This window comes from Chionomys nivalis, chromosome 24, assembly GCF_950005125.1.
Source record: "Chionomys nivalis chromosome 24, mChiNiv1.1, whole genome shotgun sequence".
NCBI lineage: Eukaryota > Metazoa > Chordata > Mammalia > Rodentia > Cricetidae > Chionomys > Chionomys nivalis.
In genome coordinates this window covers 35,163,715-35,184,470 of record NC_080109.1, presented here as the reverse complement: position 1 = coordinate 35,184,470, position 20,756 = coordinate 35,163,715, and the positions used below count along the sequence as shown (strand labels likewise).

The 20,756-nt window shown below is 45.0% G+C and overlaps 3 protein-coding genes across 3 annotated transcripts in view; 2 read left to right on the top strand and 1 right to left on the bottom strand.

Moving 5' to 3' along the window:
* Fgf2 (fibroblast growth factor 2) overlaps window positions 1-20,756 on the top strand; it is a 51,573-nt gene that overhangs the window by 30,033 nt on the left and 784 nt on the right. Inside the window, exon 2 of the mRNA XM_057757287.1 lies at window positions 9,934-10,037. Coding sequence (XP_057613270.1) covers window positions 9,934-10,037 — 104 coding nt within the window. The remainder of the gene's footprint in view (window positions 1-9,933; window positions 10,038-20,756) is intronic.
* The window catches only part of Bbs12 (Bardet-Biedl syndrome 12), a 90,044-nt gene that overhangs the window by 68,981 nt on the left and 307 nt on the right, over window positions 1-20,756 (top strand). The window contains exon 4 of the transcript XR_009056293.1: window positions 9,934-10,037. The gene's annotated coding sequence lies outside the window, so the exon portion shown is untranslated. The remainder of the gene's footprint in view (window positions 1-9,933; window positions 10,038-20,756) is intronic.
* LOC130866043 (cytochrome c, somatic) lies at window positions 18,893-19,452 on the bottom strand. The gene has a single exon (XM_057757286.1). The coding sequence runs from the start codon at window positions 19,391-19,393 to the stop codon at window positions 19,076-19,078; it is 318 nt and encodes a 105-aa protein (XP_057613269.1). The 5' UTR covers window positions 19,394-19,452; the 3' UTR covers window positions 18,893-19,075.

Genomic DNA, 20,756 nt, shown 5'->3' with positions numbered 1-20,756 from the left:
TGTATAAATGAAATGATATACCCTAGAAGTAGGATAATTATAGAAGGAGATTCAGAATTTTAAGCATGTTACATTGTGCTAATTTTGATTAAGTTTTTATGTAGATTATTATCATTGATAGTCCCATTTTATTTTGCCATTATTAGGGTTGATAACCAGAAAGAGTTAATGGACTCCTAAGCCTATATTCTGGCTGGGCAGTGATGGAATGACTCATATCTAAGCTGCTTGGTTTCCTTTCCCCTTTCTCTGTTCCCTTCTTCCCATACTTTCTTCTAGGATACCCAACTTTAACCTTGTGTGCAAGCACAATTTTTTTTTTTTTTGATTTTTCGAGAGAGGGTCTCTCTGTAGCTTTGGTGCCTATCCCGGAACTAGCTCTTGTAGACCAGGCTGGCCTCGAACTCACAGAGATCCTCCTGCCTCTGCCTCCCAAGTGCTGGGATTAAAGGCGTGCGCCACCACCGCCCGGCAAGCACAATTTTTTAAATAAACTTTCTGTATGTCTGATACAATTGATAAAATTTAATTTTCTGGTTGAGTTATAAGTATGGCTTGGGATGGTAGACCAAACAAAGAGTTTTTAGAAAGCCTTTTACTGAGAGGAGCCTTGCGAAGCCTCTAAGCCGAATCTGCTTACACACATGCGTGTTGTTGGGCACGCCACACCCACACACACATGCACAGAACTGACAGCTTCCATCTGCAGCAGTGCCCAGCATGCTTTCATCATTCTTAGTTATTGACATGTTCAAGGGATCCCCGTGGCAGGTCCTGATCAAAGACACACAGTGGCTCTCGGGTGAACAGTGGCCATGCTGTGCAATTTAGTTATCAGGGACTGATGAACTTTCGTTACAAGGAGGTAAGCAGACCTGGTTTAGTTATCTGTTGACTCAATTGCACTAGCACAGGCCACCACTCAGAGAGACACAGCACGTCTTTCTGAATGAGGAAAGAACGAGTGTGTGGCTGTGCTTTGCGGTAAGGATGTCTTGTATTATGTGACCTGTCACTATAGGTCAAGACTGTGACCTTGATGTATATATAGTTTTAGCTGCTTTCAGACTGTCTGTATGTGCAGTGTGAGAAGTTTTGCTTGGGTTTCAAAGGCCTTGGTGGAGAAATGACTTTTTTGCTGGCCCAAGTAAAGAAAACCCGCACAGCTGTTGCAAGAATGCATGTGTGTGAGGGGAGAGGCTGGCTTCATAAGTCTTGGTCACAATTTCATTTCCAGACCTTGAAATAATTGCTGGTGCGTGAGAGGCTTCTGACCCCGAGCTACTGACTGAATTTAGGAGAATGAGCAGAGGCTGTGTGCGATGGGCATTATTATTTCTGTCTCAGTTCTCCAGGGAACAGGGAGACTGAATGCTTTATGATACAATGGGACTTCCTATGATAAGATAATGCACAGAGGACACCTTTTATTGATGTGTGGGATGGGAGAGGAGGAAGGGTCTTACTATGTAGTGTTGACTAGCCTAGAACTCATTATGTAGACAGGCTAACACCAGACTCGCAGACCTCACCTGCCTTCTGAGTCCTGGGATTAAAGACATGTGACACCATGTATGGCCAGAAAAGAAACATTAAAAACAGTGTCCCTGACATAGTTTGTAGATCATGCTTGCTCTCTCCTACAAAGTCTCTTGCCCCTGATTAAATGTAAGGTTTCCTAACAAATAGGTAATTCCCCAAATAATAAAGCAAAGTAGCTAACATAGGAGGCTTAAAATCAGTTTCTCTGTCTCACTTCGTCCCGGTCCCCACACTTCCCCAGGCAGTCTTCCGCCATGGCAGGTATTCTCTCTGCAGGTGAGAGGGTGAGAGGAGAGGGTACCCCTGCTAAGGAGGGGGAAATGCTGCTTCAGCGTCCAGCCTGCCTGTCAAATCCAGGCTTTTCTTAAAAGCTACCCTCGTGTTTCCGAAGTTTCCCGTGTCTGACATCCTTCCGGGTTATGTTTCTGGTTGTTGCAGACTAGTTTCCCCTAGGGTTGTTTGTGGTCATGGTTCCAAAGGCCTTGCGGAGGTCAAGGCTAACAGGTGCTTTTTAGCCTGTTACCCGACTTCCAAGCTGTGATGATGAGGGTCTCAGGTCTCCAAGGATCCTGGCTTTAGTGGGCTCCTTACCACTCCTGAATTCTCAGGTCGATACTACCCAAGGGAGAGGAGTGACTTTAAGTAACAGTTCTCTCCAAGCAAGCCCTAGACACTTTGCTATTACCGTTTTTATTTTTTAAAGAAATTACACTTATTTACGTAGCAAGCCACAGGCCACAGTGTGCTTATAGAGGCCAGACAGGGACAGCTTTTGAGAGTCAGTTCTCTCCTTCTATCATGTAGGTCCTAGACTTGAACTCGGGTCCTCAGCCTCGGCAGCTTTGTTTTCTGAGTTCTTCTCATCAGCCCATTGCTACTGTCGTTTCCCTAATGGATAGTCTGGGAAGTGGTCAGAGAATGGCCGTTACCTGCTGTTACGTTAGACAGTCTTGCTAACTAGCTGCGCTAGTTCTGTACTTGATCTGGAGAATCTTTACTTTGGAGTAATTTTAGATTGTGGAGCATCACGTGATTTCACAGTGGCTCTGCACCCTTCTCTAACCCTTTCTCTAGACTGATCTCTTATGCAACGATTGCTGTTTCCAAAACTGAAAGACAGGGACGTAATAGAGTGAACTAACCCCAGCCTTACTCGGGTTTCTCCGCTCCTCCTACTGGCGTCAGCTTCTCTGGTCTAGGACCCAGGCCAGGCAAGTGTATTGCATTGAGCCTCTTGATTTTTAATGTAGAAAATGGTCCCATCTGCAAATAATCATGCCTTTCCCTTAGTTTCCAAATCTGTATGCATGGGCATGGTGTGTGTATATACGGTGTGTGTGTATGTGGTATGTGTATATATGTGTGATTTGTGTGGTATATGTATGGTGTGTGAAGTATGTGTGTATGGTTTACTTGTGATATGCATGTGTATGTGGTATATGTGTGTGTGTATGAGTGTGTGGTGTGCACTATATATGTGTGTATGTGGTGTGCACTGTGTATGTGTGTGGTATGTGTGTAGTGTGTATATGTGTGTGTGTGGTGTGCACTGTATATGTGAGTATGTACTATGCACTGTATGTGTGTGTGGTGTGTATGAGTGTAGTGTGTATATGTGTGTGTGTGGTATGTGTTTTGTGTGTATATTTGTGTATTGTGTGGTGTATGTGTGTGTTTGGTGTATGTGTGCATGTATGGTGTTTGTGTGTATGTGTGTGGGGTGTGTATATGTGTGTGTATGTATGTGTGTGGTGTATGTGTACGTGTATGGTGTATGTATGTGTGTGGTGTATGTGTACGTGTATGGTGTATGTGTGTGTGGTGCATGTGCGTGTGGTATGTATATGTGTATGTATGTGTGTGTGGCATGTACTGTACTCTTGTCCCAGATGGACTGAACAACTTCTCTCCTGTAGGTTCAGCTCGCTCTGTTCCTCCCACACACGTGAGCTCTGTGGATTCTGCTCATTCCCTTTGATTAGCGCCTGCTTCGCCCTCTCCTGGGGGTGTCCCCCACTTTACAGTCCCCATCTGCTTTGGTGCAGCCTGTGCTCCCCAGGAACCCACTACACTGACCGTGAGTGTGTCTTGTGTGAGGCGCACATTTCTGTAACCGTCACCTGGGATTTCCCATGTGTGCTCTGATGTCGGTGTCATCGGGGATGTCTTCCTGCCATCTCTAGTCACCTAGCCCTTAGCCGTCTCCCAGCCATTCAAGACAGAAATGTACCCGCGTCACTCCTCTGAGCTCTCTCTCTTCCCTGTTCTCTGCCTCCCTTTCCCTGCTTTTCCTTCCCCTTCTCCTCTGTCTCCACTCATGAACCCTCTCATACGTGTTGACTACAGTTCAGCCTCACGGTTTCTTCCGAAATCTCTTTCCCTGATCTCATGTCATACTAGGAAGCTCCTTGACACAGAATCTGGAGCAGCCTTGGTCCCCGGCACACATCTCCTCATGCAGCCAGGCCTGACCGCCTCACACTCCCTCAGTGGGCCAGGCCTTCCAGCTTCATCCTTTCTGCCGTGGATCTTCTATGAGATGCTCTCTTGTTGGTTATCTCTTCCTGAACAACTGTTACTTCCTTTTCCATCCAGTTTTCCCAGTTCCCAGGAAACCTCTGATCTCAGGCTAGGTTAGGCATCTTCTGATGTGCAGCATTCCTATCTCTTATTCATGTCACGGTTTGGATATTACCTCCCGCCCCCCCCCAATCATTGCCAGCTCATGTATCAAATGCTTGGTCACCAGCTCATGGGCTCCAGAAAAGGTGATTGGATCTTGAAGGTGGTAACTTCATCAAGGAACGACTTCATGACTGAATGCACTAGCAGGAGACTGGAACCCAGTTACAGGAGGCTGGTCACATACTTTGCTCACTCACCCTTTCCACTGCCTCTCAGCTTTCCAGTGCTGCAAGGTGAGCAGCTCTACTCCATCCTGCCTTCCTCGCCATGATTTTCTGCCTCCTCATGGGCCCAGAGCAAGAGCTAACTGTGCTGGCCTGTGTTTGTCAGCTTAATATAAACTAGAGTTATCTGGGAAGAGAGCATTTCCTCCATTGGATTAGTCTGTGGGGGCATTTTCTTATTAGTGATTGACATGGGTTGTACCACCCCTGGGCAGACTGAGCAAGTCAGGGAGAGCAAGCCAGTGAGTAATGTTTCTCCATAGTCCCTGCTTCAGTTCCTGCCTCAGACTCCTCCCCGGCTTCCAGACCATAAGTTGTAAGTGGAGTAAACCCTTCCCTTCCTTGACATCTAGTCAACATTCTATTGCTGTGAAGAGACGCCATGGCTACAGCAGCTGTTACAAAAGAAAACATTTAATTGGGGTTGGCTAACACTTTCAGAGGTTTAATCCATTATCGTCATGGGCGGAAGCCTGCCAGCAGGCAAGCAGACATGGTGCTGGAGAGGTAACTGAGAGTTTACATCTTGATCCACAGGCAGCAGGGAGAAAACTATGAGCCACCAGGCCTACTTGGAGCTTCTGAAACCTCAAAGCCCACCCCAGTGACACATTTCCCCCAACAAGGCTACATCTCCTAATAGAGCCACTCCCTGGTGACCAAGCTTTCAATTCTATGAGCCTGTGGGGCCCATTCTTCTTCAAACCACCCCACCTAAGTTGCTCTTGGTCAGTGTTTTCTGACAGCGGCAGAAAATCACAGTGGGTCATCAGCTGACTCAACCCTTTGACTCTGAGCCAAATTATCGTTTCCGCTCTGAGTTGTTGTCTCGTCTTTTTTGGTGACAAATCTCTCACTGGCTTGGATCTCACCAAGTAAAGTAGGCTGGCTGGCCATGGAGCCCAGGGACCTGCTTGTCTCTAGCTCCCCAGGACTGGGATTACAAGGACACAGCCCCACGCCCAGTTTATACGCGGGTCCCGGAGTTGGAGCTCAGGTCCTTGTGTTAGGTCAAGCTCTTTAACTGACAGCATCTCCTCAGCCTTCAATGTCACTGAATATCATGTTGACTCTATGAAAAGCTTCTTGGATAGAATGATTAATTTGGACCATTCAAGTACAGTGGGCACATCAGAAAGGATGGCATGCCGTACTGGTGAGGTTAGGATTTTCACACATCCTATTGAAGTAAATGATTGTGGTACCACCGACAGGATAAAGATATATTAGATGATGTCTCCCTATCTAAATGCCAAGCTTTATTGCTAATGTCATAAGATTGATGTTTTTAACCTATATGTCAGTTTCTGTTTCAAATACTCTAGAGTTCTGCCATGCACTGCCTGTGTAAAATGCCTGACCCCATACCATGTGTGCTGTGTTGATCATCTCTGGTTGAGCCTCTTGCCTTGTCTGGGTTGTCATGTGTGGCCACACCAGCTTGGGTTGAGGAGTTCATTTCACATCTTCCACATCTATTCTCACTTTCAACTTGCTTGCATCTTTCCACCGTCACCATAACAGCAAAATGACAGGAATCAGTAAGCACTGCTTACTGACAACTCTCAATATTAATGGTCTCGATTCCCTAATGAAAAGACACAGACTAATGACTTGGATTAGAAAACAAAGTTCATCTTTCTGCGGCATCCAAGAAACACACCTCACCATCAAGGACAAAGGCAGCTATCCCCTTAGGGTAAAAGGGATGATCACGGCTGTGAATCAGCTACTATGAATGGATCATCTGTGCTTGGAGTTAATATGTTTCGGTTTGAGTGCAGCTCAGTGGCATGGCTGGTTATTTTTTAAGTCTCTACATTAATGTCCACTGCTTAGTGGGTAAATGACTAACAGCATCCAAGAGCGTGTCATCTGAGAGGTCTGTGAAGGAAGCTGAGTGGGTGACCCTGAATGATGACATTTACCCTGGGGCTAACACTGATCCATCCACACATGGATGCCACAGTCAGCATTGGGAGTGGAAATGGACATTAGGAAGGGTGAGCTGGAACTGAAGCAGAGTTTGTTGACAGGAATAGAGGGAGGATGGATGACAGGCTGTGCATCCTTGCCTGACCTGGCACACAGCACAAGCTAGAGTGGTCTGAATCTTTGCAGGTCACCTCTTCTGTAGTACCTTGGGCCTGGCCTGGTGACCGGAACATGATAGCACTAAAGTCCAGCTCCCTTGCTTTTCCCAGTGATATTGTGAGATTTCCCGCTCCTATTATATGTTTAGGTTCTGTGTTTTGATTGTCTTCTCTTCATTTTATATTATCTTTTAAATTCAGTAGAAGAGTTTGGCCTGGGGAACTTTGTGCTTTACTAGGCCAATGCTCTCTGGAGCCAGGGGTGACTTGCACAGAGAGAGCTGGATATGAAGTACCCAGCAGGACTACTGTTTTTTAATATGAATTCTCAAACACACATAAGATAGAGTAGAATAATGAAATACCATGTTTTGCATAGATTTGAAACACATCAATTGTGTTTTACTTCCCCTACCTACTCCATACAGACAGATACGTACTGCTGGAGTATTTTAATACTAATCTATATTAAGTCTCATTTTATGTATATAATGATTTTCTGATAGGAACAACAGTGTGATATAATAACAGAAACATATCTAGCAACTTTAATAATTATTTTAGAGTCTTTCAGAAGTTGTTCCGTGCTGCTTCTTTAGCTACTTGTAAACAGTTGGGAAATTAAACTTACCTTACAATCATATTCCATTGGCTTTTAAAATTTCAAAGTGTCATTAGGGCTTTCTACTCCTGTGGGTAGTGCCCAGATGACCCGTGGGCTATTTGTACTGGAGGGCTTATGACTTCCTTTTTTTCTGGGACCAAACACATTTGATGAACACTCTGTACCCGACCCTGTTATAATGACTTACATCATAGGTTTTTACTGGGCAGACTTGTGAGAAGTTTGGCAGTTAAGTTTGGTATTATTTTGAGTTTGAAATGACTGTCACGCGCTCACACATTTGACTATCTTGTCCCCAGCTGGGTGCTGTTTGGGGACTCTGCTGGTAGGGGTGGGTCACTGGAGGAGATTGCCTGGCCCTGCTTCTGGTCCCATTGATCTACCAAGATGGCTGTCACATTGTCCCACTGAACTGCCCATCACGCCTTCCCTGCTACAATGGACTACACCCCCTGAAACCTTGAGCTACAATTGAAAAGAGAGAGAGAGAGAGAGAGAGAGAGAGAGAGAGAGAGAGAGAGAGAGAGAGAGAAGAGAGAGAAGGGAGAGGCAGAAGCTGCCTCTTCGAGAGGGAGACAGAAAAGGAAGGGACTCAGGCTGCAAGCAGGAAGGAAGGCCTGCCTGCCTCAGCTGACTGGGTAGGGGGGAGTGGGCATGGCTTGTCTCTTAAAGAGACAGAACAGATCATTACAACAATAAACTTTCCTTCCTTTAGTTTGCTTCTCTTGGGTATTTTGTTGCACTCTGGGCTTTGTTAAGAATTCACAAAATTTCCAGGTGGTGGTGGTGCACACCTTTAATCCCAGCAATTGGGAGGCAGGCAGAGGAAAGTGGATCTCTCTGAGTTCAAGGCCAGCTTGGTCTACAGAAAGAGTTCAACAACATCCAGGGCTACACATAGAGAAACTCTGTCTTGAAAGACAAACAAAACAATTCACAAAATTTATTTGACCTCAGGACTTGTTTTTAGGTAACATTTGTTATGCAAAATACATTTTTGGAAAGGCTGTCCTAGCAGGCAAATGCTCCCTTGAAATAGCAAAATAGAAATGTTTAACTTCAATTTACTCTCAATTAATTGGATAACTTTTTGTCCAAGCCACATTAATATAATCAGTGTTGTTGTTTTCCTGAAATCTCCATAATGTAGTGCAGTGTGCAAGGCCACACTGCATGGGCAAATCATATGTGAACATATTGGACTTTCACCCATACTTATAAAATAAGAATAGCTAAACAGTCCCTCAAGAGGAAAGATAATACATTGGAAAATGGAAAATGGAAAGAAAGGTAGAAATAAGCTGTGAGGAAGCCAGGGAGATAGTCCAGGAACAGCAGTGGACTGAACTGCTCTTTATTTGTGAAAAATTGGCCAAACGAGGCTTTAAAATTGTTTCACAGACATCTTGCAAATGTCCTCATTCCCACGTAGTCTTAAAATACATTTATTTTATTAAAAACAAAAGCCCACCAAAACTTTGTTCTAATTAAATCATAAGTAAAAACACCACAGAGCCAGTTTAAGAAAGCCAGTCAAGGCTTTCCCAGTTCTGTCACTTAGAGTGGCCATGCTGAAGCCATGGAGCCTTGCCTGGAGTCTCACACTGATCACCAGCTGCGTGTTCATTCATGTGTCTACCAGGGGGAAAGACTAGGACAGACCTGAAGCTAGAAAACTTAGCCTTCTATCCTCTCTGATGTCTTTGGGTGTCTTTCCTCATTGCCCAGTGCCTGCTCATTCTCCTTTGTGAATGCTATCCCCACGCCTGCTCCTGTTTGTACACACACTTAGAACCATAGTGCAGGGTCTGCAAGGGACGGAGAGCTGGAGGGTTTTCTCTGAGTCCGGGCCGCCTTACTTAACATCACACTTTAAAACTCCACCTGTTCTGAGATTTTCATGGGTTTCTTCTTTACAGCAGAATAATATCCATTTGTTTGGTGAGGACACCTAGGCTGGGTAGTTTCTTTGCTGTAGTAAACAGCAGCACACACACGGGTGTGCCAATGTGTCTGTGGCAAGCTGTCAAGCATTCTGGGTATATGCTCAGGAGTAGAATAGCCTGAGCATATGGAGACTGTTTAAAAACATGAATGGTTAGCAGGGTCAAAGGAGGCCAGCGAGGGTAATGGTTCTCCATCCATTCCCTCCTCTGTCCTCTGTGTGCATGCATGGTTGGGCATGGCATGAGGACTCTGCATCGTCCCCTTTCTAGCCTAGATCAAGTGACATCCACCCAGCTCCTTCTATACTTGCAGATCTTCACATTAGATCAGTTCCTTGCTGGCGTGGTGTAAGTGTGTGTGTGTGTTTGTGAATGATGTGTATGGTGTGTGTTGTGTGATATTTATGGTATGTGTGTGTGTTTGTGCGTGTGGTGTGGTATGTGGTATATATGTGTGTGGTGTGTGATGTGTGTGTGTATTTGTGCGTGATGTGTATGGTGTGTGTGTGTGTTGTGTGTGATGTGTATGGTATGTGTGTGTTTGTGCATGTGGTGTGTGATGTGTATGTAGTGTGTTATATGTGTGTTATGTATGTGTAGTGTATATGTGTATGTGTGTGTTGTGTGCATGTGGTATGGTGTGTGTTTGTTTATGTGTGTTATGTGTTTGAGTGGTATGGTATGTGTGTGTTGTGTATGTGTGCTATGTGGTATGGTGTGTGTTGTGTATGTTTGTGGTGTGTGCGTGTTCTGTGTATAGTTATACTGCCTCTTTGCTTTCTGGTACCATAAAGATAATTTTTCTGTGTTACTTACAGTCAAACTACAGCTCCAAGCAGAAGAGAGAGGGGTTGTGTCTATCAAGGGAGTGTGTGCAAACCGGTACCTTGCTATGAAGGAAGACGGACGGCTGCTGGCTTCTGTGAGTAGTTCTTTCTTGGGTTTTTTTTTTTTTTCATTTGTTTTGTGCAGTTCTTTACTAGCATTGGAAGTGAGTCTTTGTTTGGATTTTATGTGCATCACTTTAATCTTTATATTCCCCTAGGTAACAGCATTCTCTGCATTTCGTAGACTTTAGGACTCCAGTAGGAGGGACACATAGTGCCCGTGAGGTCAAGGCCAGGCATTCTGCATTTCTGTGGACTTCAAATCGCTACAAGCTGGCCTTGGCAGGATAATCTACAAGGCTGTGTGCAGGGCCCATAATTTTTGTTTGGTAGCTAAAAACATTTTAAGACCCTCTACTAGAGTAGCCCGTGCCTGTAGTGTACACTATGGCAGATGCGCTGGACAGCAGCCTTCCAAAGCAAGTATCATGTGTTTTCTGCCCCAATGGGTCTGCAGGAAGGCAGAGGAAGTGTAGTGTGGGTGCTTTATTGAGTTCCTTCTGTATTTCACACGTATGCATAGTATACATGAATGAGAAGGTTGGAAGTAATTTAGGGAAGACAGGGACCAGCTTGCGGAGAATACAGGGAGGTGGCTTCTACGCAGGGTCTGAGGTGAAAAGGATCCCAGGCTGAAGTCGTGGATCTAAGAGCCCACTTAGCGTATCTCTCAAATTACACACTGCTCACCACAGCTGGAGTGTGAGCTGGAGAGGACAGAACACAATGAAAGGGACCGGAGAAGGCTGGCAAGGCAACCAGCCAAGCCTGCTGTCAAGTCTTACATCATGCTAACCATGCTCGCTGTGCTGTGAGGCTGCAGAGTTCCTGGGCCAGCAGGGGTCGCCTCTGGGTGAGAGCACTCTGGCAGTGGTGCAGAGTGGCTTAGAGGAGCCTGGGAGGCTAATCAGAGTTGAAGAGAAAACACTGCTGTGGCCAGAACAACCGTGGGCATCTCATAGGGACCGGGGAAGGAGGGTGAGGTAGACAGAGGCGCACGACTCTGGGCTCACTCTAATGAGCTCTGTTTATGCTGCCCACTGCCATTCACACATGGTGAAGCTAGCTGTTAGAAAGAGCACTGCAAGCCGTGCTCCAAGGCTCCAGCAAGCTGTCTTTTACCCCTTTATCTGCATTCCTCTGCACTCCCTGCCTCTGTGGCCTTGTTTTGTGCTGGAGGACAGTCCTCCTAGGCTTTATCAGCCGTTTTCCTGCAGTCACAAGGCCACATCTGGGCCAAAGTTTCTGCCTGGTAAAGGAACTGCAGACTCTCTGGACGCCACCAAAACACAAGCAGCATTTGCAGGGCTGGCCTTGCTTTGATCATAACCGGCTGTGGACAGCACTAGCCCGGGAGCCTTGAGGCTCCATCCTTCCCTTTGTTTTAACCTGGTGTGTAACTGGATTGTGGGGAGCCTATATGGCGATCATGAAAGGAACTGGTCTCAGGAACACGGGAGGGATGGCTGGTTCATCTGCAATGATTAAAAAGCACCATGGTTGTCAAGAGCTCTGGGGATGGAAGCCGCCCGCTCACCACCACCATCTCTGTGACAACTGGGTCACAAATGAGAGGAAAGAAGTCAAAGATGATAGTGTTGAAAATGGAGTTGTGTCCAGGTCTTCGCGGAGAATTCTGTTTCTCTTGACAAATAGGTGTCAAACTTTGTAATGTATTAAACTAGACAGTGTTTCCAAGTCCTTTCCTCAGCGAAGATGTTGCAAGGTGAAAGCCATCTTGCCTTACTGAGTCTTACTGGATTTCTGTCCCCTTAGTGCAGGCCAACTCTTCATGATGCAACGGACTACCACCAAGTTGATAGAGTAAAAGTCAGTTAGGAAACTGTCACAAACTCTCAGCTGGGACAAAGTCCAGTTGTTAAACACACACACACACACACACACGGACAATTCAGGATTTATCAGGCTCTTCTGAGCAGGGCACCAGCCAGACCAGCTGTGGTAACAGCTGGCGTGTGTTCCAGCCCCCATCCGAGAGCTCAGCCCCACCAAGTCACAAGCTACTCTCTGGACTCAGCATCTAGTTCAGATGGCTGGCTGCCATGCAGTCTCAGAAAGTCCCTCTTCTCTGCTGGTCAGGGTGGGCTGAGTCTTCTAGTGAAGAAGTCGGTGCTGTCCCTCACAGCAGGAGAGGTGCCGATGGCCTTGCCAACAGGCCCTTCTCCCTGAGTCTGATCTGCCATATTGAGCTGTCAACAGTAATGACTTCTGGAGTAACTTCAGTGTCCTGATGGGGAACCGTCACTTGGGGATGTGCGTGGGCCTTGTGTCTGGAGAAGCTGTTTGTAAGCTTGTGCTTGCTCAGGCTTAAATCTGACCACCTTCTAGCTGGCCCCATGTTACCCTTTGTGTGTGAGGGCAACACAGGATTGCTGTGAATGTCACCCACTGAGTGAAAATGGGGACATAAACGCTTCTAGGGATAGTTGAGAAGGCTTATTGTACATATGAGAAGAGAACAGACAGAGGCATCTGGAAGAGTCCAGACTGAGCACAGCCAGCATAATAGACCAGGCCATGAGAGGAGGGAGGGCAGAGAGCATGCAAAGAAGAGAAGAGGGGGGGAGCAAGTGAGGGGAGGGGACCAGGAGCCAAGAGTGGAGAACCAAGAGCACAAGCACTTCTCAGCACCAAGAAGGAGGCCAAGAGGAGGGAAAGAGCCCAGGGCCAAAAGGGCTGGGTTCTATAAAAGCGAAGCTGGGGAGGGGAAGGGAAACTCAGGGCTGGAGCCCTTTAGAGTGGGGGTGAGAAGAGCTGAGAGGAGCCGGATTCTGTAGCTGGTCTTGTGCAGAGAGAGCCTGGCAGCCAAGGTCCACTCTGATGTGTTAATAGGCTTCCCAATTAGCCATTGTCTTGAGTTTCTTTGGGACCTAACATTCACTAGGTGACTCCCATAGGGGCTCCCAAACACACACATTTTCTTGGAGGCAAGAGTATCCAGAGAGCTGAGCTGGCTTTACTGCTGGTTGAAGGTGCAAGAAAGGGCTGCAGCGCCTTTATGTGACAATGTCTGAAAGCATTCAGGTTAAAACTTGCTTGTCATTTAAAACTGTGTGTTTCTCTGTGTGTATGTGTGTGTTCTCATATGTGCAACTGCTTGTTTGTGTATGTATTATTGTGTGCAGTTCTGTGGAGACCACAAAGGGCAGCAGATCTCCTGGAACTGGAGTCAGTAGACAGTTGTGCACCTTGTTTTGGTTTGTTTTGCCAAGGATCTCTTGCTAGAGCTTGCCGAGTAGGCTAAGCTGACTGAACTGAAAGCCCCAGGGTCCTCAGCCTCCACTTCAACAATGCAGGGATTGCAAGCACATGACACCATGCCTTTTTTTTTGGTCCTTTTTTTTTTTTTTTTTTTTTTAAAGATAGTGTCCTACTATGTAGCCTCGGCTAGCCTGGCACTACCTATGTGTAGCTGGAGGCTTTCTGTCCCACCCACCTGTTCCTAATTAACCAATCTGAGACTTAATCTCAATTGTGATTGTTTGACCAATGGCTCATATTTCTTACTGGCTAGCTCTACATATAAATTAACCCATTTCTATTGATCCGTGTAGCAACATGAGGCTGTGGCTTATTGGTCATGCTCAGACATTTTTTTTTCTTTTGGTGGCGACATGGTGTCCCCTGACCCCGCCTTCTCCATATCTCTGGATTTCCCACCTAGCTCTAGTCTATCCTGCCATTGGCCAAATCAGCTTTATTTATCAGCCAATAAAAGTATCACATATACAGAAGGACATCCCACATCACCTTTGTAGATCAGGCTGACCTCTGACGCACAGAAATCCACCTGCCTCTGTCTCCTAAGTACTGTGATTAGAGACATGTGCTACTGTGCCTGGCAGTGGCAGGCTTTTTAAATGTGAGTCTGGAGCTCAGATGCAGGCCCTCATGCTTTCATGGCAAACCCTTTGACGGCATCTCTCCAGCCCTGCAAAACATTTGTTAAAAGAGATGTTCCTCTTTTCAAAGCAAGGAAATATGAATGTCCAAACAGCGGCTGTCCCCACTGCAAAGGCCGGTATTTGAAAATAGTTGTAGTTCTTTGATACATGACAGGCTTCTTACTCAGTTTCTTTTTGTTTATTTGTTTATTTGTCATTTTGTTTGAGACAGAGCTTCTCTGTGTATCCCTGGCTGTCCTGTCTGTAGACCAGGTTGGTCTTGAACTCACAAAGAGCCACCTGCCTCTCCCTCTTGAGTGATGGGATTAAAGGCATGTGCTACCACTGCCTGGCATACTTGAGTGGTTTTAATAGTGAGATGGATTCTATAATGCAAAAATGTAGGGAAAATGGTGTTTTAGGGTTCAGTATGCAGCTTGAATGTCTGCACTGATCATATCTGTCAGAAACAAGAGTGGTTTTTTTGTTGTTGTTGTTGTTTTTTTTTAAGCTGCATCATTGTAAAAAGATGGACTGCTAGATTGAATGCAGAAAGTATGGTCAAGTCAGAATCGCTGCTCTCAGAAGCCACTCCCAACAATTCTCCACAGCCTTTTTATAAGATTGGGACCACATTGGCTCTTAACTTTTCCCATTTGTGGTTTTTATTTAGTTTTGAAATCCTCAGCAGGGATACTTGCATCACATCTGCTTTGAATTCTCAGAACTGGAACAATCAAATGCATTTTGAGATTCCTATTGAGCAAACGTCTTCATAAGCCAAAATTGCAGAAATCAAAGTACTGTAAATGAGTAAATAACTCAGAAAACAGAGCATGGGGAAGTGGCTCTAAGGTTCAAACCTAAAACTGAGCAGAGGACCAGAGCCAACATGCAAACACGAGAGGTACTGAGAAGCCGTGGGGCATCTTGCCGTGTCACAGATTTCTCTAACTCTGGAAGTCATCTGATCCGGTGAGGCCTGGAGAAGGGACAGAGCTTGTTCAGAAATTGTGCACGTTAGTTAGGGGGTGAGGCAAAGCTGAAACCCAGGCTGCCTGGCTGGCTGGAAGCCGTCGTGAATGTTAGACTCTTGGAAAAAGCCATCTGAGTTTCCCCAGAGAGTCTGTAGTTAGTACAGATAAACCACAGTCTATATTTCAACTCAAAGCTGGCTTTCTCGGGCCCTGTTTCTCCCCTATTCAGATTCTGCAACATCAGTGTAGCTTTGACCTATCTAAAGTATTTTATTTGCTCATTAATTTAGCAGATGTTTATTGACCACTTACTATGTGGCAGGCATGGGTACCACAGCAGATATACTAAATAAAAATTCCACATGGGTTTTATAGGAAGGGTGCCACCAAGTAGCTCTGGTTATTTCGAGACAGGGTTTCTTTGTGTAACAGTCCTGGCTGTCCTGAAACTAAGTCTTGTAGACCAGGCTGGCCTCAAACTCACAGACATCTGCCTGCCTCTGTGCCTGTGCGCCACCGCCTGGCTGCAGTTTACTCTCTCAACTATACTAGTTGAGAATTCCTTATATTTTGATCATATTCATTCCCCATTCTTTCCCCTAACTTCTCCAATATCCATACCTACCTTCTCACCCCTGCCAACTTTATACTGTATTTTTTTTAAACCCACTGAGTTTAATTTATGCTGGTCATACACTCCTGGGTGTGGGTCATACAATGGAGTATCAGGGGTCACACCCTTTAGGAAAACTGATTCTCTGCCCTAGAAGTCATCGCTGTCAGGGGTGGAGGCTGGCAAGCCCCTCCCACCTCCTGCATATAATGCAAATTGGCTTGATCTTGTGTGACTCTTGTGCAGGCAGCAACAGCATCTGGGAAAGCAGTTCTCTCTTTAGGGATGATTACTTTCAGTCCCTGGAGAAATGATTTTCTGCATGTGTATGTGTGATGGAGGTAGTGCGGGTGATACAAATGTGTGCACGTGCATATAGAGGCCCAAGGTTGACATCTTGTATCTTCCTTGATCACTGTCCACCTTATGTACCAAGGCAGGGTGCCATGGCAGTTTTATGGCAACTTGACAGAAACTCTAGTCATTTGGGAAGAGGGAACCTTAGCTGAGAAAATGCCCCCAACAGATTAGCCCATGGGCAAACTTATGGTGTGTTTTCTTGATTGTTGATTGATGTGGAAGGGCCCAGCTTAGTGGGCAGTGCTGCCCCTGGGCTGGTGGTCTCATAAAGCAGATTGAGCAATCCATATGGGAGAAAGTTAGTAAGCAGCACCCCTGTATGACCTCTGCATCAGCTCCTGCCTCTAGAGTCCTCTCCCAACCTCCCACAGTCCTGGACTGTGATGTGGAACTATAAGCTAAAATAAACCCTTTTCTCCCAAAGTTGCTTTTGGTCATAGTGTGCTATCACGGCAATAAAAACAATAATGAAGACACAAGATTCTTGCTGAATCTGGAGCGAGTTTGGCTCGTGTAGCTAGCCAGCTTACTCTGGGGAATTGGTCTGTCTTCCGTGTGCTGGGCTTACAGGTGACCACCACTTCCACCTGGCTTTTATGTGGGTTCTGGGCATCTCAACTTTTGTCCTCATACTTGCCTACCAAGTACTTTCCCCACTAAGCTATCCCTCCAGACAGAGGAGTTCTTTCCTGGTAACATTAGCAGCTCTAGGATTGGTCTTTTTGTATCACTTGTGTTTTAACTTTGTCGTGCGGTTTGACATATTTAGGGGGACAGTGCATGTCTGGTGCAGTTATATACTGTATAATGATCACATCAGGGTAAACTTTTCTTAAAAATACAATTTGCTTTTATAACAGTTTTTACTGTGCAGGAAAGTCAGGAAGATGGTTCACTAATGGATCTTGCACTAGGGCAACTGACTGCCTGTCACACCGTGATACCAGTAGCTAAAGTCCACACTGACTTACAAAACTTTAATTTTTCCCTAAAGATCCTATTCAGAGCCAGCTTTGGTCATCCTGTCTCTGGAATTTCCTCTAGACAGTGATCATTTCTTAGACTCTCCTTATTTTTCACTACTTTGACATTCAGGCAATTTAAGGATCCTCCAGTTTGGGATTTCCTGGTGTTTTTCTTGTGGCTAGACAGAGTACCAAAAGTTTGAGAGGACAACCGCAGAAGTGCAGACTTCATCATCTGGCTGAGAGAGTGGGTGTGCTGAGAGAGTGGGTGTCTCCACTCTGAAGTTAGTCTTTCCTTTCCTTGGAAAGGGAGTCACTAAGAAGGAGTTCATTGTTAAGGGATGGAGCATCATGAGGAAGTCACCATGCAGCTATTCACACCTAGAGGATGGTGTGTTGCAAGTTGGAAGTCATTATGCAGCAGTTCACACCTAGGGGAGGTTGTTGCAGGAAGGATGTCACTATGCAGCTGTTCACACATAGGAGATAGTGTGTTGCAAGCAGGAAGTCACCATCAGCTGTTCACACCTAGGGGATGGTGTGCTGCAGGTAGGAAGTCACCATGCAGCTATTCACAGCTAGGGGATGGTGTGTTGCAGGTAGGAAGTCACCATGCAGCTGTTCATAGCTAAGGGATGGTGTGTTGCAGGTAGAAAGTCACCATGCAACTGTTCACACCTAGGGGATGGTGTGTTGCAGGTAGGATATCACCATGCAGCAGTTCATACCTAGGGGATGGTGTGTTGTGAGTAGGAAGTCACCATGCAGCTGTTCACACCTAGGGGATGGTGTGTTGCAGGTAGGAAGTTACCATGCAACTATTCACACCTAGGGGATGTGTCACTATGTAGGGGATCCCTCTTACAGGGTGGAATATGGTGGTTTTGCTTTATATCATTGAGGGTGGGAGTGTTACCTAGGTAAGTTATTTGAAATTTCTTTATGTAGGATATTTGTCTATTCTCCATCTACTTCTCAGTTAAATTATTTTGATAAGTATTTAACCAAAGACTGATTCTGTTGCTGAAACGTTTGAGAACCCTTGCATTTGGCTCTTTGCTCTTGATACCTCTCAATGTGTTTATTTTGAGCACTCCATTATTTCTTGGGCACCAAGACTCACATGTAACCCTCCTCCCTCCAGTGTAACCTGGAGTGACTTATTTCTCCAAGGAGTCTTGTTCTTTTTATTAGAAAGTGGAATCATACATGACTTAGTGTGCTTGCTGCTTCTGGAGCTGTTGTTGCTTCCAAGCTGTGAGAGATTTGTATATTACCAACCTTCTTATATGCGTATGTATGAATATCTCTCTATATAGTTATCTGAGTCTGTGTTATACTAAATAAACATGGGTTACTATGTCCTGAGGCCACCATCTCACCCATGATCTGTCGGTGTCATGGAATATTAGGCCCCCACCTTGCTTGGCTCTCATTTCTCACTCCAATAGTGCCTTGGTCATGGTGTCTCTTCACAACAATAGAAAAGTAACTAAGACAAATGGTTTCTTGGAAGTTCTGTACATAGTACCCTGTGGCATCCCAAATTCACAAGTACTTTTCAAAATCCTATTCTGTATTTATTAGTGAAGGGAAGATTTCAGTGGTTAAGAGGACTTGTTCTTTCAAAAGACCAAGGTTTGGTTCTTACCACCCATATGGTGGCTCACAGCCATTGTCAGCTTCAGTTCCAGAGGATCTGATGCCCTGTTCTCACCTCTGTGGGCACATACACACATACAGGCAAGGCACTCATACACATAAGATAACTAAATCTACAAAAATATTAAAGTGGGTCCTAATATACCTATTAATACATATCATATATTTATATATTTATTTATACATCTTGAATTTATTTGTATGGTTTAAAATATCCATGTTATGGTATCAAAAATCAGAAGTCAACACTAAGATGCTTCAAAGTAAAATTTAATAATGGTTGGGCCATATTTTCAGTCTCCCATAGTAGGAGAATGAAAGTATTCCAGATTAAAAGCACCACAGTCTCTTTATACCAAGCAAGCAAGTGATTAAAAGTGGAATTTTGCAGTTATTTTTTTTTTTATGCAACTGGATCGTTACTTTTAATAAAGATCATATCCACTTTTCTACAAGTCAGTTTTCCTTAATCAGGACTGTCCAACAAAGCATTGTTAGCTGTTCATGATCTGAATTGTGGGGTATGAATTAAATTACGGTACACATTAAAAGTCATGAGACATGTGTTTTGTAATAAATAAGGCAGTGGAGTTACTCCTTAGTAGCCTTTTTAAGATAAGCTATTAGGTCCGCCCTCTCTCCCTTCTTCTTAATTCCAGCGAAGATCATTTTTGTTCCAGGGATGTACTTTTTGGGATTCTCCAAATACTCCATCAGGGTGTCCTCTCCCCAGGTGATGCCTTTGTTCTTGTTGGCATCTGTGTACGAGAATCCTGCCGCCTGACCTGTCTTCCTCCCAAACAGACCGTGGAGGTTTGGTCCAGTCTTATGCTTGCCTCCCTTTTCCACAGTGTGGCACTGGGCACACTTCTGAACAAAAATCTTCTTCCCTTTCTCAACGTCACCCATTTTTAATTCGCTCCCGGGTGATCAAGACCACAAACGCTGCTGCGACCCGAAGACGGACGTCCCGCTCTCTCTTGCAGTTATTTTTTTATGATCATAGGAAAGGGACATGTTATAGGTTTGTGGTTAGACAGCTAACATACTATGAAACATCTTATGGTCAATCAATTCTCAGAACCACATAAACAGTTTATGATATGATTCACAAGATTATTGGGGAAGAACCAGTCTAACATTGTTAACTAAAGAGAAAATGGAGTCAACTGTCCCCTACAATACATGATAGGAGGTATAGGTGTGTGTGTGTGTGTGTGTGTGTGTGTGCATGTGTGTGTGTATGTGTGTGTGTGTGTATATATATATATGTGTGTGTGTCTTTCTATATAAGTACCATTTGGTTGACATATATATTTATTAAGAAGCAGTGATTTTTTTTCCTGTTTTCTTTTAAAGTGAATAGTTGATTCCCCATGACCCAAGATTACTCTGTGAAGTTGATTTCTCAACATTTCCCTAAATAATGTGGTAGCTTTTTAGACTCCATTACTTACATTATTTCCAGACCCAGCGATTTGAAGGCTGTTTTCTTTTTCTTATACAGGCAAAGAGACACTAAAAGGCAGAGTCTCTTCCTCCTCTTTAAAATGAGAATTGCAGAAGCCAGTATGTTCTAGATTGCTTATTCCACAGAAACCAGTACATCCAGTTGAGCAGTAGTGGCGCACACCTTTAATCCCAACACTCGAGGCAGAGGCAGGCGAATCTCTGTGAATTTGAGGCCAACCTGGTCTGCAGAGTGAGTTCCAGGGCAGACAGAGAAACCCTGTCTCAAAAAACAAGGGAAAAAAAAAAACAAAAAAAAAAAAAACAAAAAGAAACCAGTACATCCTGGGTTGTTTATTCTTCAGAAGCCAGTGTGTTCCATTGCATATTTTTCGGGATGGCGTATGTTCTAGACTGCTTGTTCTTTGTCACTGTCTGGAATGTGGAGATAGTCAGTCTCACCTTAGATGTTTCTACAGTGCAAACTAAGCAACTTTAGCCACTACCAACACTTGTGACTTCAGGGAACTTACTCTGTTCCCCATTCATTGTGGAAAGAGTACTCTCTCTGGGTTACTTTTTTAACACTTTTTCCCTTGAACCCCATGAGAAATGGAAAACTGAAAATGTCTAACTGTAAAGTTGCCCCAGGGATGAGGGATGAGCCACACCTGGAGGAACTTCCCTCCCTGTGATTCTTGTACAGCATGTGACCCTCCTGGGGTGCTTCTAGGTACAGCGTGACCCTCCTGGGGTGGTTCTCAGGACAGCACGTGGCCCTCCTGGGGTTGTTCTCAGTCAGCACGTGGCTCTCCTGGGGTTG